General features: G+C 35.1%; 1 protein-coding gene across 4 annotated transcripts in view; it reads left to right on the top strand.

Moving 5' to 3' along the window:
* LOC135076154 (diuretic hormone class 2) overlaps positions 1–19,901 on the top strand; it is a 74,380-nt gene that overhangs the window by 51,137 nt on the left and 3,342 nt on the right. For 2 of the 4 annotated variants that reach the window (XM_063970626.1, XM_063970623.1), the window contains exons 2-3: positions 17,990–18,073; positions 18,635–18,739. In XM_063970626.1, coding sequence (XP_063826696.1) covers positions 17,991–18,073; positions 18,635–18,739 — 188 coding nt within the window. In that variant the 5' untranslated portion in view covers position 17,990. Of the gene's footprint in view, positions 1–12,426; positions 12,456–17,989; positions 18,074–18,634; positions 18,740–19,901 lie in introns of those variants that run through there. The other 2 variants (XM_063970624.1, XM_063970625.1) reach the window with 2 other exon arrangements.

Genomic DNA, 19,901 nt, shown 5'->3' with positions numbered 1-19,901 from the left:
ATGTTGGTTGATTAAAAATTTTAATTGTGTACGCGTAAAACTGATTACAACTCTGTTTAATTTAAACAAGTCTGAAAGTTTGATTGATGTATAAGTAGTTTTAATTGTTATTTAAGAACTTGGGGTAGGTCTTCAGATTTGCTCGGATTATTAAGAAATACAATCTTTAAACCTACTGACGCTTGTAAGTGAAGCAGCAAATCGAACGAACAGCGTTGAATAGAGCTCTGATTGGTTCGTGTGTCACCCTATGCGTCCACGCGCACTGTGAAACCTCATAGTCATCATCATCATCATCATCATCATCTGAGCCATAGGACGTCCACTGCTGAACATTGGCCTCCCCCAATGCTTTCCATGTTGCCCGGTTGGTAGCGGCCTGCGTCCAGCGCCTTCCTGCTACCTTTATGATGTCGTCGGTCCACCTTTTAGGTGGACGTCCCGGAAAACCTAATAGTAATGTTTGTGAAATCGGGCGTAAGCGTATTGTGTAATATTGTACAGTATGTAAAATAATGTGCCAAGAGTATCTATGTCACGACGCAAAATTTCGTCACATATCCCAAGGCGTATAAAATGTCCTCGTGTGGTTGATTAAGTTAATAAACTCTCAAATTGAGTCATTTGTTTTAAGATTGAATCGTCTTTGACAGGATTGGTATCGTATCATGGCAAAGTTTTGGGTATCGTCTCATACAAAAACATACTTGCTACCACTGTGTAGAGCGCAATGGTTGTTACAATTAAACGTATTTTTAAATTAATACATTGATTATTATCCTAGTGATACCAGTATATAGAGTGGAATTTTATAATGCCACCTGGAGGGAAAGTACTCCTAATACTGTAGATAGAAAATTTTACTCAAAGAAAACATTCCTTTACTTTTGAAAAGAAAGAGCACTGCATTTAAACATTTTCAAAAATGTGCTATACATATCTAAAAGAACCCAATTACACTCAAGTATTAAAGACAAGGACTAATAAAGCATAATATAAACAGGATACATACTTCGCTGAAAATCATGATTGTAGCCATTTTCCAAACAAAAGCAAACCTAAAAGACAAATGAACTAGATATGAAAGTCAATGTAGTAGCAAAAGTTAACGTTTATCTCGCAAAATGACAAGAACAAAACACTGTCGGAATCAAAAATTGAGCGTCTAACATCCATTTCCTGAGTGTCGATGCCGCATAAAGCTGGAACGCGATCCTCTAGTGAGGTGTCTTCTTTCACTCGTTAAATATCGAATACCTAACGTTTCACTACGATAGTATTCATAACACACGAGTGAAGCAGCTGTATCTAGAAATAGAAAATAGGTAAAATATTTATTCAGTTTAATCACACATTATCATAGTTTGAAACAAAGTCGCCTTCCACTGTCTGTCTCTATGTACGCTTAGATCTTTAAAACTACGCAACGGATTTTGATCCGGTTTTTTAGGGTTCCGTAGTCCTAACAAGGAACCCTTCTTAAATAGATAGAGTGATTCAAGAGGAAGGTTCCTATGTATACTTAGCACCCGTGAGAAGCCGGGCGGATCACTAGTACCTAATATACAACAAAATTTGAAAAATAAATGTACAAAATGATACTGAAAAGGTATCCACTCAGCATGGTGTCGTAACATCTCAATAATGCCACGACGATGGTCTTCCGTGGTGATATGTTATTCCGTGGTATCCAGTGGCATCTCTATTTCGAGATAGTCAGTACTCAGTACTTAAAGTCAAATTCAAAACGTTTATTGCATGCCACAATACAATTTAATTCATTTTATAGTGGTGTTATAAAATACAGGTAGGCTTACAATAATTTCCATCAAAACGAAATTCTTACAATGCATCGTATGCCCTTTTAAAAGTTCATAACGTCGATAAAGGTTCTACTATCGCAAAGTAGTAGTGTAAACTTACTTACACTACTACTTCGCGATAGTAGAAGAGAAGGGACTTCCCTTCTCTTGAAAAAGTGCATTAATAAAACTGATAAGAATCTGTACGAGACGCCGTTAGACCATCAAGTGAACTAACTTTTAAGTTAACTAGCTCTGACATACGGGAACCAACTTCAACGTGATTCTTTCACCTTAGTCTTCAGTGTTTGCCTTGCAGAATACCAGGTTGATATTTCAACTCTAAATCGAATTGTCAAGGAGTTTCTATTTTACAGAACACTTTCTTTTCACTAACTCAAGTTTTTATTTCACTTACAAACACTTTACTCTAAAGAGCTCATAGTTTTAAATTACATTGCTCATGTATTCAAGTCACTGAAGTCTCAAGTATTACTTTAAAACGAATCATTTTATTTAAGGGTCTATCCTTAAATTTTCACCATAGAGAATTAATAGAGGACATTACGAAAAGTTATGTCCTCATTCCCAAAATCTTTAGTTAGTCGATGAAAACCATTAATTTGTCTCGAAGCGTATCAGAATGTCTGTCCCGGAACATTAATATAGCAAAGACTGAGGGACTATGTGAAAAGGCGATGTTTCTTTTAAAATAAGTACTAAAATATTTTAACAATTGGGGGAGATGTAGGTACGTTATGTAGACTAATTAAGTCTTCCAGCCGGGCTAGAAGCCTAAGATACGCCCCATGATAAAACCATATCGATGATTTTAGACTACAATTAATGTAATGGGCAAGTACAAAATCAATAACATCGCGCACATTTAGACCTAAAAAGAATGAAAATTAAATGATGATGATTAAGTAACTTCTTCTCAACAGAAAAAAGGAAAAAAAACTTTTTTGGTTGTGACTTTGAATCGAGTCAACTCATCCCCGGTCTACCAACGAGCTAGAGACAATGTTCTTCAGATTGTATTGTGTCGTGCGTTCGATTTTATCACAATTGACGGCGACATTCTATCGATATGTTGGTAAACACCTCGAGATGTCAACTGAATAGTCTTCGATACTTTCATTTTAAAATAATACTTGACGTCTTTATTGTTAGCGATGTCATTTGATTTTGATTTTGACGCGCTTTCTTTTTTTATACCTTCTTGAGATAGGTACTCTTTAGATATTTTCTTAAAGACACTATTTTCGTGTTTCTGTAAATATTTAAGTATTTGATGAGTCGAACTGATTACATTATTTTCTACTTTTTTGTTCAGTGTCTTCATTGTAATTTTATTTTGCTTACAAATCTTATTTTAAACACTTTCTTTATGTCAAGTGATCTAAAAATAACGATGGGCACGTCATCATTTCTTTTCAAACTAGAGGATCAATGGCTATTATTGATGCTCCCATGTGACGTCATTAAGAATCAATTCTTACAACAAGTAGTTCAACGACGTAATAATTATAGTGACAATGGCCCATGTTACGAATCTTATACTTTTATTTTAAGATCACTTTTTACAACGTGACGCAATAAAGATTATTGACAATAAAAATAATACTTTGCAGAAAAGGGTTTTTCCATTAAATCTATGAAAAAACACGTATCCCAATCATTCTTCGTCTGAACAAGGCTTAAACCCTCGCAGCACTCAGGCTTACGAGACAACCAGCATGATGGATGAGACCAGTCAAATTTGAAGGCATCTGATTGAGCCTTTATAAGTATTTATTTATAGCCCAAATTGTGTTCAAATTGTCTTTCGCAGATCTCTAGTTGGTAGTTGCGTACTCTTTGTTTTGTTATAAAAAGAAGATGCGTATTTTTGGGTAGATATACCGAGATTTAAAATGGGATAAATATTATGCCGCTTTTACAACACAATGTGAACACGCACTGTTTGGTTTGTGTTCACATTGACTTTACTTGGCTAATTTCCGCATAATGTAAAAGCGGCATTAGAAGTGAAATCCTCCCTCCGGTAAATGACCAAATAAAGGCTGAAGTCAAAATAGATGCTGCAACTTTCATAGAACGGAAGAAATGTGAAGAAAACGGTTTCTCGAATAAAAATCATATCTCAGTAATTGTCACTACATTTTAGTAATCGGTGCTCAAGATGCTCCATTTTTCTTTTTATAGAGTTTTTTTTTTACAGTAAAATGAGTCATTTGCAAGAATTCTTATACGTCCCACAAAACAAAGTCCTTTAGCAATTAAAACTAAAGAAATGCAAAGCACGTAGTTAATGCTGTTGACATCAAGAGACTCCTTGAGTTTTGTTTTTTAGCGTAGACACTAATTTATATAAAATTATACCCAGTAACCTCCTAATTAAGACTGAAGAAACATAAGAAACGATTATTTTATGCCTAACGAACTAAAGTCTAAAGCAATCAGCATTTTGTTTTCTAAAACATAATTTTAATATGTTTATAGTTATTGTAAAGGTATGCAAGCACATAAATCGAAAATGCCAAAAAAGTACCAAAAATATTACTTCCAGTTCATGTTCTGACAATTTGCAAACCCATAAAACTTTCGGTGCCATAAACAATGATATTAACGGATCCATAACGGGTTGAAATATTCCGGAATGGAATAAAACGTAACGTCCCGCGGGATGGCCGGCCGGTTTTAATATTTACGGTTAATATCTATATTATCATAAACCAGTTCGGGGGGTTCCCCGAATTAGGTTTGATTAAGGCCGCTTTCTGATTTGTCGGCGCACGTTTCATTGAAATAGTTTTTAATTTTTTTTTCTTTTTTTAGTGTTCACTAGTGACGACGTTTGATGTATACTCACACTGAGCCCTCAGAAAGCGGCCCTAGACACCTGAGGGATATAATTTATTAAAGTACCTATTTGATAACGAATTATAAAATCAAATCTGCGTTGAATATAAAAAGCCTTTCCATTCTTGCCTGTTAGTAATGTGATATAAAACTTTATGGACACACATAAAAGGCACCTACACTAAATTTAAACCACAAAAAGTATGTGTCGAAAGGATATCTGGTCCGTTATAATCGGAACGTTATTATAATGTGATGCCCCGACACTGGTTTCAGTGGTAAACCCATAATGTAGTATCTATCTTCTAATATATAAAAGAAAGTCGTGTTAGTTACTCCACTTATAACTCAAGAACGGCTGAACCGATTTAGCTGAAAATTGTCAGGGAGGTAGTTTAGAGCCAGGAGAAGGACATAGGATACTTTTTATCCCGGTCGAAATAAAAAAAAGTCTGCTTATTTATTGCCATTAAGGCGGAACAAAGTTCGCCGGGTCAGCTAGTATATATATAAAAGAAAGTCGTGTTAGTTACTCCACTTATAACTCAAGAACGGCTGAACCGATTTAGCTGAAAATTGTCAGGGAGATAGTTTAGAGCCAGGAGAAGGACATAGGATACTTTTTATCCCGTTCGAAATTAAAAAAAAAGTCTGCTTATTTATTGCCATTAAGGCGGAACAAAGTTCACCGGGTCAGCTAGTAGAAAATAAAATTGCAAAAAAGGACAAACCAACAATGACTATGTATTATTAACACAATTGAAGGGCTAAGTATTTGGAAGAGCAACCAATGTAAAAAAAAATCGAAATGATATTTTATATCTGTTGTGTCTTTGTACTGTGAATCACAGTCTTATGTAAAAGTGCCTTGGACAAGAGGTAATACAACTGGTACTAAACAATACATAAATAACAATCGCATTTGTACTCTTTTAGTACCTACATATTGTAGACACAGGCTCTCACTAAGTATGACGTCATAGCGCCACCTTAAAAGCTGAAAGCTCTTGGAATCTGGAAGTTAAACAAGTAATTGACATTCCGTCGCATGTCAGAGCTTTAACATAAGCTCTGTTTTAGTATTCGGTCGTCAGAATTAACCTAAAGCTTCGTTTTATGAACCTTTAAGCTGTGTTTACGTTTAGGTGAAAACTGTAAGGTATTTCAAGTTTTGGGCAAATAAAACCGGGCATTTGTTCCTTTACGATCCGTTTAAACCTTTATCATAAAGGTCAGGTCACGTTTGTTTGAAGCCAATGAATGATAATATGTGGGTTTAACTATTATTCAGCCTCTTGCTAGTCTTTTGCTTTGACCATAACTAGAGACCCGACCCGGCTTTGCACGGGTGCCGAAGTATACATACAAACCTTCCTCTTGAATCACTCTATCTATTAAAAAAACTCGCATCAAAATCCGTTGCGTAGTTTTAAAGATCTAAGCATACATAGGGATAGAAAGCGGAAAGCGACTTTGTTTTATACTATGTACTTAGTGATTATGCAAAATCAGTTAGGTACATTAATTATAACAACAAGTTATAAAAAGACCCTATTAAGTTACCAATCAATTGAACAGAAAATAGAACTAGCTACAGAAAGAGATAGAGTTAAATTGATTAGACACTTCGTTAGCAAATAAAGTGAAACTGTTCTCACTGGGATTGCATTCTATCTGGCACAGGATTTTTTGTCCTCGTCGATAGACATGTTTATTACAAAGCTAACGGACAGACATTAGAATAGACAGTTGATTTTTTGGAAAACATTACTATTATTTAAAATAGTTTGCGGCAATAATACTCGTATGTAGTATGAAAATCATGGTTAGGCAATATTATTTTCGTTTTAGAGTATTTTAAACGCAAAGTATTTAAATACTTTTAATTTGAACGTGCATCGAGTGCCAGACTCATCCTGGTTCTGAGGCCAACAAATACAACTATTACAGGAATAGGTACAGTCTGCGTCAAATAGTTCGTGACACTCAAAGTGGAAGAAAGTTGACAATACAACCTTATTCTAATTATTACAAAGACGTGTTGCAAACTTATTGGCTACGTTGGGTGTCACTAACTATTTGACGCTGACTGTACTGCCTATGTATTCGGGCCTACGTCAAATCTAGCAACATTTCGTCAGGCGAAACTGCATCTGTGGTTTTCTCCGCCACCGTTTGTGGCTAAACGACACTCAAGCCTAAATTATATGGTATGGAAACTGGATCTCTGTGCTTACTTGATTAAACATTTTTAAGAGTGCGTGTCAAACTTTGTGGCAAGCAAATGATGTGAATATTCCTTTAAAGCTATGGCAGAATATGAGTGCGTTGCCTTTGTAGTAACAAATAAGTCAATCTGTGCCTACCTTGAAGGTTTCTCCAAATAGTACGCGTGTTTTTTTATGCAGAACAAGTCAGGTATTTGACTCAATCGCACATGATGTTAAGTGAGATACAGTCTAGGGTGGCATGGTGCCTATTCACTCTCATCTACAAAAGCCCCGCCACGTTATAGCGTTAATAGTGTTGCAAGCCGATACTTATTGCTATTGGCAAGGCCTTTAGAAATGTTTGTGTTTTGAATCAAACCCACAAAGAATAGCTTCATAATTGAAACCACCGGTTATCATGATTATGTAACAGTCGGTAATATGCTTGAGTTTCTTAGAAACATTTTCACAGGCCAAATACCTACCAAAGTTATTTCTAGATGAAACCTAGTATTAAGGCGACCTGCGGGCTAGTTTTAGTGAAATTATATGTTACAGCGTAATAAAAGTTAATTGTTAGCTTCGAGACTCCTGGGAGGTGATACAGATAGCGCTCTTTGCACCCTAATCTTTAAATCTAAGTCAGAATTCAATTTAGGTAGGTACCAAATGTTTCGATTTCAGTTTCACCCTCCATATTACTGGTACATTTAACTCTAGATATTGTGAGATGAGAGTACATCAAACTACATATTTTTGTTGCAATATAATCATCTCATACAACTGTATAAGATGGCCACAGTGTTTAACTTGATTTTCCATCGCCGGTGCATTTAATTTCGCTAAACAAAATTATGATCTTTACAACATTTTACTAAGGAGTCCATTCTATGATCAATATTTAACATTGGTCCAAAAAAGAAATGGTGATTTAGATATTTATCGCACAAACAGATAACTTTATTCAGAAATATCAAGCAGTAGTGATCAGAATGTCAGTATTGAGAAACAAAACTCTATTACAGTGCAGTAGGTTTAAAAACGAGAAATGAGTTAATGAATGTTGACTTCAAAGTGCCTTTGTTACAAAAGTACGATGTATCGCATCCAATTACATGTTTTACTGGCCTTTGTCGACGAGTTTAATTTTCAATATCTCTGGAAAAAGTAATATTTTACATTTTGCCATTTTGGTTCTAAACTTCTTTAAACATTAGGCATTTTATTAAAGAATATTTATTATATATTATTTGGAAACAAAACAGATGACATTCTTTACATTGGGAGATTAAATGTGGGAGTGCAATATTTTGTGGAAAAAATGAATTCTTGTTCATTTCTGCGAGTATGTATTTAGAAAGTATTGTCAAAATACTTTATCAACAGACATTTTTCTCCTTCTATCATTTACTTTCTTTCTGTATAATAGAATAAGGTTGTATAAAGTGCCACTTGATCTACAGAATACGAGCTTTACAACAAAACCGCGTACTTAATACGTAGCTAAAATATTATCAGCCCTTAGGTGGCTGCTATCTTAAAGTACCCTTAGAGGTGCACTAATGGTTTTCGTGGTAACCCAATAAAGACCTCATATGATGTGGTGAGGCCGTTCTGCATGTCCCGTAAGATTTATAATGTTTAAAAGGTAAAACTAAAACATCTTTTACAAATGTTAAAATACTTATTGTGCTTTATCTTTTAAAAAGAGAGTAAGTTAATGAGTTGGAGTGTGTGGAAGAGGTATTTATTGGTACCACTAAATGTAGTTTTTGAATTAATAGATACGTTCTAAGTAAATTTTCCGGATGGCTAAGACAAAAGTGTCTAGTCAATGTAATAGTAAATGGCTTACTTTTATCTCCCATACTACTCTCCCAAAGATATTGTACGGTAATGGGGAAAGCAAAACACTTATGACTATATTGAAACAGTTACTCGTACGTGTAACATAGGAATATTGTGGCTATATGATCAATAGAATTGTTAGTATAAGAGCGTTCCCGCGACAAAGCTTTGCCACAAGCACGACAACGAAGCAATTTCCTATCCATCGACGATGCGGGAAAAACTGATATCTGTCTGTCTAGAGCTAAAAATAGTCTACAACTGATATGGGGGGAGAGATGAACTCTTTAGACACACTTGATATCTTACATCTAGGCGATATAGCATACATTTTTTAAGTTTTAGTCATGATATTAATTTGAGTGGTCAAAAAGTTGACAGCACTGCCTTATTCCAGTTGACAATGTGTATTGAACTGTTTGGCTACTCTGGGTGTCACGAACTACGTAAATTTAGACGATGACTGTAATTCGTCTTTAAAGAAAATAGTTTTTAATAGTAATTTGTAGAGAAAATCTTTGTCTAGCAATGAACATCTTTCGGATGAAAAGAGTCGAATTGAGTATTTTTATGACTTACAAATATTATGAAAGTTTATCTACCTTTTGTGTGAAAATACTGCAATTCTTTTCTATATTGTTATTTACAGTCATTTTTCTCACACATCCAATTAGTATCTTTACAGTATTGAAAACCAACTATATCCTGCAAAATGCAGGCATGAAGATGCACCAAAGTACTATATAGTGTATAGTGTGCATTGCAAATCTATTGTCATTCGACAACACTTTAGTTCTTTAAATACAACGCGTCTGTGTCAAAGGCATTCGTATCGAACAAACCTATCGAATAGGCTTAAAAAGTTTTTATTAAATCTCCCATAATAATTAAGTTCGCCTTTTGTATTGTAATTAATGCGGATATACTCGTAAATATGAATTGATAAAATAATTATAATTAAAAGAAAATAATATGTGATAGCTCGCAAAATTGCTAAAATCAAGTGGCAGTGGCAAAAAAAAACATTTACGCAGAAAATACGAAAATAAAGAGTGCCTTTAAGGCAATTTCGGTAAGCCTCCAGCTCTATCTTGACAACGTGAGGAGATATTTTATGACACGATAATATTGCATTGCCATTTAAAATCACATTTCTTTAAAAAACGACTCGTATAGTATAGATAGACTATTAAAACTCCAGCAAAAGTTTGTCAAAAATTCCAAATAGTCTCTACAACAATAACTCGTACTTTGATATTAATTTAACGTTAATTACTATATTATTTACCAATTAGTCCCATAATACGAGTAATGTACTACCAATTATAATCCAACAGCGTGCGAGCACAAAGATAGTCTCAAAGCGCGGCCATACGACAACACTGTCGTCCTTTGAGAAACTGTCTTTGACAAAGGTGGATTCCGCTGAATAACTACTGCTGGGAAGTAAGGATACTGTTCCATTACGATTATTATATTAGCTCATTTATATGTAACAAAATCATCTCTACAAAAACAGGGAAGTGCGATGGCGATGCACACTGTCACACAAGTGCCTGTTTACTTCGAAAAGAGGGATTTTGTAACAATTGCCTACCTCATTTGTTACAATAATGAACAAAATGAACGTGGATCGGGCATTCTACAGAATACCTTTTGGCGACTTTAAAATTATTAAAACTTTATAATATTACTTTAGAACTGTTTAAAAACACATCATTTAGGTAGATGCTTTGATCACAATTTAAAGACTTGCCTGACTACGAACAGTAAATAAATAATAGTTGTATACAGCCAGTCTTTGAGTCTGTGTTGTCTATTCAAATCGGTAATTCAGTATGAAAACCAGTGGGCGCTCAAACTAGCGGAAATGCCCAAATCTAGCCACAAAGTTGTTTAAACAAATCGCAATATTCACAATCCTCTACGAGCTACTCGTAGCTACGGTAACTTTGCAGAGCTTTAGTACAAAGCCGCAAACGAAGCTACGGCTCAAATAAGCGACAGGAAAGACCTCCTAGGCTTAACGAGCCTGCGCTACGACACAGTGTAGTGCTACGAACTGTAGCGCGACTACAAACAAAGTTGAGTTCTGAACTTTACACTGCTACGAATGCGCAACTCATCGTACTAAATTATGAATACTTTCAGTTATATTTATATTATACATATATAAGATTGACCTACAAGCCAATTTCTAAAACTAAATAAAGACTTCCGATACATTAGTAAACAAAATAATAAAAATATGACGTAAAATTATGTTATTTATTAATGAATGTATACGGAAGAATTAACGTGTATCATGCAAATATGCTAATGCGATTTGCTCTGGGAATTTCGTCAGCTGGAAACCGAGTATAAGGTGTGTGTGTGAAACATTTTTATATCGATGCTTTTTGAGCAAATACTAAATAGTATTTTTTAGGCGTAAAAACATGGAATTATTTAATGTGTTTATTTGTCAAGCTTTCTGGGTCTGGGAATCCGTCTCGTAATTCAGAGAGACAATTTCTTTTATTTTTCCAGTTTACTGTGAACTAACTTACGTACCTATGTTTAATTTTGAAAAATTCGCTTCTAAATGTCATTAAATATGAAAATACATATAAGTAACTTGCACTTTTTGTTCTTGTTCATACGTATTGATAATAACGTATCCATGAATATAGTTATTATGTGTAATACAAGTGCAAAGTGCTAGTTTGGTGCAATTTATGCCCACTTAATTGGTTTTGTGTTCCAACTAATTGGCATTAATTGTATGGCACTCTTAGTTTTATTTTGATATTTTATACTTCCGTTATTTTGGCCTATTTACACACGAAATAATAACTGAATTGAACTCATTTGCTATATAAATTAAACCGGGAACCTCCCTCCTAGAGATTAATCAATATTTTAAGTATTACCACAGAATAATAATAAGTTGGTATTACCCCAAAATTAACGAACTATCATTTTAGCCCTCACAAGAGTATTTAAATACTCATGGGATAAAGTTATTTTCATAGATAGAGTTCCAAAAATAATTCCATACCTATCTTGAAATGCGTGGGAGCCAACATCAATCGACAAAACCAAGTCCCCGTAACAAAACTGAACCTTAGTTTATGTTATCATTTCCTGTCCATTATCTTATCTTATTATCTTTATTATTTTTCAAACGAAAATTTATTTTTGTATTTGTAAACATGTTACTTTCTACTACGAAAATACTGACAAAAAGCATGATTCGGAAATATCAAATTCTATCCCAAAGTTTCTCGCAGTTCCCGAAATTCATACCTATATGTAGTATCTTTGAAATAAATATATCATGGACTTTTAGCTTTGAATGAAATCAATCTTTTTTGTAAAAACACAGCATTTGATTTCAGTATTTTGGTAAGTAGAGCCCAAAATAAACATGTAAAACGTATATGGTAAAACATTCAAAGTATTTCCTCAAGAAAAGTTTTTTAATATAGTTTTTTTTCCAAATGGCTATGTAAGTATTTTGTATTTTAATAGAAACAGACGAATGTGTTTCCTTTTTAATTTTCACAGTAAAAGCCGCGGGCTTACACTAGTTTGTTGTAATTAGCTAGCCTGCCATGTTTCACGGGAGTGTGTCAACATAGCGCTTGACTGACCATCTGTGATACGAATACTTATAAAGGTTTAACACAATATAGTTAATTAAATACACCATTTTGGGTTTTAGCGTGGTTGAGTTTGGTCGCATTGCGTGAGTTAAGCTTTATTTTTATTTCTTCATTTTGAAAAATCTACATATTATCAATGCAAAATAATTATACCACTCACTGATTAAGTAATCACGAAATCTCAGAAACTATAGGACCTATAAACTTGAAGAATATAGGGTGTAGACATCCGCTAAAAACGGATTTTACTAAACTCTACCCCTAAGGGGGTAAAAGGGGTCCACAGTCCACTCATACGAAGTCGTGGGCGCCCGCTAGTAGTTTTATACAATACAGTTCCCAAAAGGGATAAAGATTAGGTTTTTAATAAAAATTACACAAAAGGCTCATCCCTACTACTTTGTATGGAATAGTACTTTTTAACGTTTTAACATCGACCCCAATGTTGTGATCAAAGTAGAGCAACATTTTAGTCTGTGCATTTTAAAAATATGGATGTTTGTCACTAATTACATATTGATTATGGTGCGATAATGAGCAACGTATGAACGTAATTATTACATTATACGAGTAATTAGAAAGCAATCTCAGCCATAATTAATAATTAACTACTAGCATCCTATAACCGCTGCCACCATATTAACTCTTACATGTTACGTTGGTTTGGTGGAAAATCATCATCAAAATTGACATCTCATGTATCCCTTTTTTCTGTTTATAAATTTTTATAAATTATGTGTTATGTTTATCATCTTGAAAGAAATATGCTGCCCATGAAAATTGTGATGACTGATCAAATTAATTAATTTTTTGTACAAAAACATGCCTCGAAATTATTTTTAAATCTCAACTTTAACCTTCACAAAATGATGAAAAGTTTCTTCTCGTGCTACAGTAATAAATATCAATTATATTATAGGAATAGTCGCATGGGTGATACTTATTTAACTTTCTATACTAATTAGGCGAAACCGCAAACAACGCAGGTTGTATAATTATACACCCCAAACTTTGTGCGTACTGTACCATTCCGTACTACTTAATTAGAAGTTTTGTTTTAACTGGAATGTTAAACTTTTAATTATAAAATCGGTATGACTGTATTTTTGATGGTCGTTTCAGTGTTTCAATCTAAATATAACTCAAAGGTGACTGATTGACTGACTGACATTAGTGATCTATCAACGCACAGCCCAAACCACTGGACGGATCGGTTTTAAATTTGGCATGCAGGCAGATGCAGCGTCGGACTGGCCATACAGTCGGGGTGGCATTTGCCAGCCGGGCCCCAGCCTGCGCGGGCCCCCCACGGCCTGGGTTGCGGGGCATGCGGCAACCGTAGCACAGGGGGCCCGCGCAGCGTGGCTCCTGTGCTACGGTTGCCCGCGTGCATGTCTCGGAAACTACGCGTCGTACAAAAAAATTGTACAGTCATAATTTGTAGAAAATTGCTTTGCCTACGAAGGGCTCAGCCAGCGGGCTGTCGCACGTCAGTTCCACATAAGCCAGTCCTGGGTTTCGAAAGTGTTAAGACGCTTTCAGGAAACTGGTGGCTTTATCCCGAGACCAAGTTCTGAACAGCGCCGGTACACATCGCAGAGAGATGACCGTTTTTTCATGTTAACCTCTCTATGAAATCGTCATTTGACTGGTATCGACGTACAACAAGAGCTCAGAAATGTTCGTAGGATAGTTACGCCGTAGGTTCGCCTTCCCATCAAAATAAGTGCGAGCTAATTGAAAGCGTGCTTGTCGGTGACCTGCCGTCAGTTTCGAGCCTATGGCAGGCCTTTTTGGAATCAAATTCTATTGCTTATATCTTAGACGAACTGTCTACTTGCTAACAGCTATCCTACGAACATTTCTGAGCTCTTGCTAGACGTCGATACCAGTCAAATGACGATTTCATAGAGAGGTTCACATGAAAAAACGGTCATCCCTCTGCGATGTGCACCGGCAATGTTTGCAGAACTTGGTCTCGGGATACAGCCACCAGTCTCCCGAATGCGTCTTAAAACTTTCGAAACCCTCCGCTTATGTGGAGCTGACGTGCGACAGCCCGCTGGCTGAGCCCTTCTTGCAATAGTGCAACGATTTGTGCTGCTTCTGTAGGTGTAGAATCCCAGGTAAAGTGTCAAAAGAAGCGGAGATGTGTATGAATCAACGTGTGAAAGCAAAAATCCGAAAACACGTGCTTTTATAGGGGGTAAATAGGCCGCAACTCGCGACGTATCAAACAGTTGATACATGTCTTTTTCCTTACTTCTTCACATCAGCCGGTATATCTTTTTAAATACCGGTGTGATTTAAATTTATTTGGTATCAATTTAAAGTAAAAAGCTTAATCTTTAAAATGGTGCCACTTTTTTTGTTACTAACAAATTCGTTAGTTCACAAGATCGCGTGGAAACAACTTCATGTAAGTGATTTCATACTTTTGCTCGCGAGTGCATTTGCTTTAAAATAAAGATTAAAGAAGTTATTAAGCAAAAAATAAAAAATCCTTTTTCTCTAATTTTTAATTTAGGACAAAAAGTTATGTAAACATAATATTATTTGTAGGCAAAACAATTTGCTACAAATTATGACATAGCGAATTTTTGTAAGACGCTTAAAAAAGTGTTTTCAGCCCTTTTTTCAAGATGGCGGTTGGGGGACAAGGGTGGCGACCCCAAAAACTTGAGGTTAAGCTTCTATTGACCACATTGACCCACACATGTCCCAAAAATAAAATTGCGTCCTCTAATAAATGCAATACTCGGAAAATTGCCGGGAAATGACGGGAGTTTTATTTTGCTTTTTTTTATGTATTACAGTGTTTAATTCTCAAAGTTTTATTCACGCAAGTGACTTGTGAGAGACGATTTTCCTCTTAGTTATAAAGTTATTACGTTTTCTTTACAAAAAGTAATTGGAAGAAAAAAAATCTAAAAAAAAATTTAAAAAACTCTCAAAAAAAAAATTGACCTCTTTTTTGTCGATAAAAATAGATCTAGTTTCACCTAATTTCATATGTGCACTTTATCGTGACTCACACTGTATTAAATACAGAATCGGATCTAATCAAGAATGACGAAAACAGCAGCTTTTACGATCGAGTCATTAACTGCTTAGCTGAAAGTTCTCCTCTTTTAAAAAAAATGTTGATTGGCTAGCTTTTTATTATTATTTGTTATTAGTAAATACATACCTACTTATTATTTTACTTTATTTTAGTATTGTCTCGGGCCTCGGGATTGCGATCAGCCACCCGGGCCCTTCCGGCCCAGTCCGACCCTGGGCAGATGTTATGACGTAGGCATCCTCTAAGAAAGGATGTTACGAAACTCCACCCTAAGGGGGTAAAACGGGATCTACGCGTACGAAGTCGCGGGCGGCCTCTAGTTGTAAACATAAAGGGTTTCAAGAGACCTTTGTAATCACTCACTGGAGTTTATCTCATCTTCATAATAGATGACGGGTCAAAATGTAGACACATTGCTAAATACGCCAACTATTCTAAAGTTTTGTCCCTGATTTGGTACTGAAATAGATTATCCGCATTCATGGCGTTTGGTACTTGATTAAATTTGTTCCTACAAGGACTTTGCTTGTTCCAATAAGAAGCACAGTTTCAATTGTACCTAGCTAAATAAAAACTGTTCCAGCTATCGTACTAGCTCCCAATTTAGCGAAGCTAGTAATAAAATGTGATTATCATGAATATCTTTATTAAATTGACCCACTGAAACGATATTACCAGATATAAGTCCGTTCTAAAGACGCTGACGTATTATTAGAATTTGTTCTATTACAGAATAAGTAATAATAATCAACTAATCTTTTTGATGGGATAAAAGCAAATCTTTTAGCGTTTCTCGAAATCCCATAATTCTTATTTGTAAGCTTTTTGTCCAATTGATTTGTTATAACGAGAACTATGACACATTTTTGATTTGATTCGAAAAGTAGTAGGTAGAGTACCACAATTTATTTTGTTTTGTTTTTCAAAGACAAATATTTTATTTATCCTAGTGTTGAGTAATCACAAAACCCTTCGGGAAATTTGTCTCTCTCTTCTTGTTCCGATTCAAGAGCCGTGTCAAATACATTTGAATAACTAACCAAAACAAAAGCACGCTTCCTCGACTTGCATTTGTTTCACAAATAAAAATATTTAAATTCAGGGTGAAATTGCAAGGTGTTGCCAAATTTTTAGGAGGGACTCAGGATCAGTAAGATAATCGATTTACGTCAAGAAAACAAATATTTTATTTCATATTTTTATCAGCTGCGTGCGGTTTCAAAATTGACTTACATGGAAACAGTTAACTGCAAAGCTTAATAGACAATTTATGGTGCGCGAAAATTTACGAATAGGCACCCGCGAATTACACTTTCTATATTTAATTTTCTCGAAAAATACAACGATTCAAAATAATTACGATAAAGTTATATTGTTATATAGAGCTTATCAAAAAAAATTGGCAGCACTGCAATTTCGCCCTGTATAAAAACAAAACAAAAAAAAGGTCAAATAAATTATTCCCTTGCTTGCATTGTATAGTATGCCTTTCTCTGATCATATTTTACTGCCAGTCCTAGTTGACTCTGACTACACGGGAAACGTGAGGTAGGAATTGTCAGAAACTATACTAGTATCATACCATTATAAGAACTATTAATTACTCTAGTTAGGGACTGAATTTATGAGACGGACAGTCTCCTAGGGTTCTTCTTATATTATTTTTTGTAGTAACAAGAAAATCTTTCAATGAGACTTCTCACGACGTATAAAGACCTTATGATGTTCTTTTCTAACGTACGTTACGTTACCTACGGTAACTACGTAGGTACTTACCTAAGTATAAGAAAAAATACACCTAGCAAAACTTGCAATTAAAACAAAACTTTTTAATGACACTGGATGCTGCAAAATAAAAACAACTCAACTTACAGGGAACCTGTAATTTTTTTCTAAATATCTGCCCCTTCATTTATAATCTCTCTGTCGTTTATTTCCTTTTATTTCCCTCGTGAACCTTTTTAAGTTTGCATCGCACTTAGTGTGTAGGTCGAGTTACGTCACTTAAGGCTCGTATCGTTTTACCAAAAGATCATTGGGACTCCAAAACAAAACCGCCCTAATTTCCTTTTTATCCTACAATAACATAATTTGTGGTTAATTAATGATGAACCTCATTGGGTTTGTGGTTTTAGGAGTCTCTTAAATTCATCAAAATTTTCTTTACATTATCTCGTTAACGATAATCTAAATATTAAAGATGCTAGATTCAGAAACATATTATAAGCTTGGACAATAGTATTATCTCCTTTAGAACTCATTAACCTGGATTTTAGACACCGTTGAGTCTGCACATACAAACAGCAGTGAACAAACCCTCCAATTACGAAAAATACCCCTACGCTTCCCATGGATGTCGTAAGGAGCGACTAAGGAAAAAATATGCGAACATCAGGCCTCCCCGACCCGTCTGGCCAGGGTGGAGAGTGCCTATAGGCCAAATCCCTTTTGCCTTTGGTAAATTAAAGAAGGTCGTCGCTGCAGTGGAGACTAAATGACATGATGACGTTGACGATGACATTGATGATGAAAATATTTTTGTTGTTGTTCCAGGATGGTGCGAGCAAGCTATATCCTGGCGTCCTGCGCTCTCATCGCTCTGCTGTTGGTCCTGCCCACATCTGCGTACCCCAGGTAGCAGTACTTTAATCTTTTTTTTTTTTCAAGATTCAAGATTTTATTGCCTTGTGGAAAGGTATTTAAACTTGCTTGCCTGATTAAGGCTGAATTGCACCATCTCATTTTAACTTTGACAAACGTCAAAAATCTGTCTAACTCCATACAAAAAGCACCGGTTAATGTTATTGTTACAGTTAAATAAGTTGGTTGGTGGTCTAAGAACTCAGCCTAAGAGTTAAAAACTGCTAAGTAAGACACTAAGGCTGAGTTGCACCACCTAACTTTGACAGTAACTATGACGATAACCGGTGCCTTTTGTATAGAGTTTGACAGATTTTTGACGTTTGTCAAAGTTAAAGTAAGATGGTGCAACCCAGCCTTAGTAATTGTTCGGAAAAGTTATGTTAAATCACGTAAAGAAAATAATGATGATACCTAAGTTAAAAAGATACCAGAACCTACACCACGGCGAGCCATTGCGACTCTGATGATATTGATGATGGTGAGGCACCTAAAAAGGGAAGCCGTACAAAGTGTCAAAACCATATCTAAAATTCTAAATAATGTTTTTTATTTCAGCTACAACAACTACTACCGCGACGATGGCCAGTACGAGCCTGAGGAAATCGTGGACATGCTCGGCAGACTCCAGAACCTTCTACAGTTCGAACGCAAAATGGAGAAGTAAGTTGATGTCACTTCCACAATTTTCTCTTTTTCCTTTCATTACTTACTTGCCATACCTACACTTGGGGATACAGGGTGGATCAGAATATTTTTTAACTTCTAAGGCCCGATTCGACCAAACTTTTATCCGAGAATAACTCCTGGTATAACTGGCACATTGACAGTTTCAGTATGGGAAATATGTCAATACGTCGAATAACTGACGATTTATTCTGAGATTATTATTTACTCTTGTTTGGTCGAATCCACCCTTACTTTGTTATCTTATTTTCTTGTTTAATCTGTGCGGGAATATTCTGTATTCTAATAAAGGACTGAATTTATGGGTATTTTGATTGCATCAGAATGATGATTGTTAATTTCTCGCATGTGATTGGATGAATAGGGAATATGCAAGATTTTTTACCCTACTACTTCTATGCTTAGAAAGTTTACATCTTGCTATGAAATTAGGTTATTATACCAATATTTTCATGCATATTCTCTACATTTTTACTTCTCGGTTAACAATTAATTATTGTGATGTTTTTATCTAAGTGTCTATTCTAAAATATCATAATATTAAAACAATAATGTAAAGTATTTACAAAATGTTGTTTAGCTACAGACAAATTTCGAAGTTATACATTATTCATGAATGTTTCAATCAAACAAATTGAGATTTCAATTTTAAGTTCCAAACTAATTGTAAAATCAATAATATTGAATCATATAAAACCGTCCCAGATCTGTTAATACTTAGTACCTACATCAAAATACCATTGTAGATTTAGATTTGTGGTAAAGATTTTAGATGTCAAAGTTCTATCAAATTTAGTAATTGAAGGACAGACTTTAAAGTCTCTAAGTTGAACTATTCCTATCACTAAATCCAGATGGAAAGTTTTACTTCTGTGTAAGAAAGGTCAACTTTTATCCACACTTCTTTGCCTACTTCTGAAGCGACCTGTTACTGTGCCTTGTGGAACACGTTTCAAAGAAAACTGCAGCAATTTGAGACTCTTTTTTATCATAACCCACATCAAAATCAAGAGAACATCACAATATTCTGGATCATAAGCGATGGTCTACGTAACTCTACATTTTATGTACCTAGCTAACATTTTCATAGGTACCTTGGGAATCACTACACATACACTCTCATGAATTAATATTTAAT

The sequence above is a fragment of the Ostrinia nubilalis genome, chromosome 11 (genome assembly GCF_963855985.1).
Source record: "Ostrinia nubilalis chromosome 11, ilOstNubi1.1, whole genome shotgun sequence".
In the NCBI taxonomy this organism is placed as follows: Eukaryota; Metazoa; Arthropoda; class Insecta; order Lepidoptera; family Crambidae; genus Ostrinia; species Ostrinia nubilalis.
This window is presented reverse-complemented; position numbering and strand designations above follow the sequence as displayed.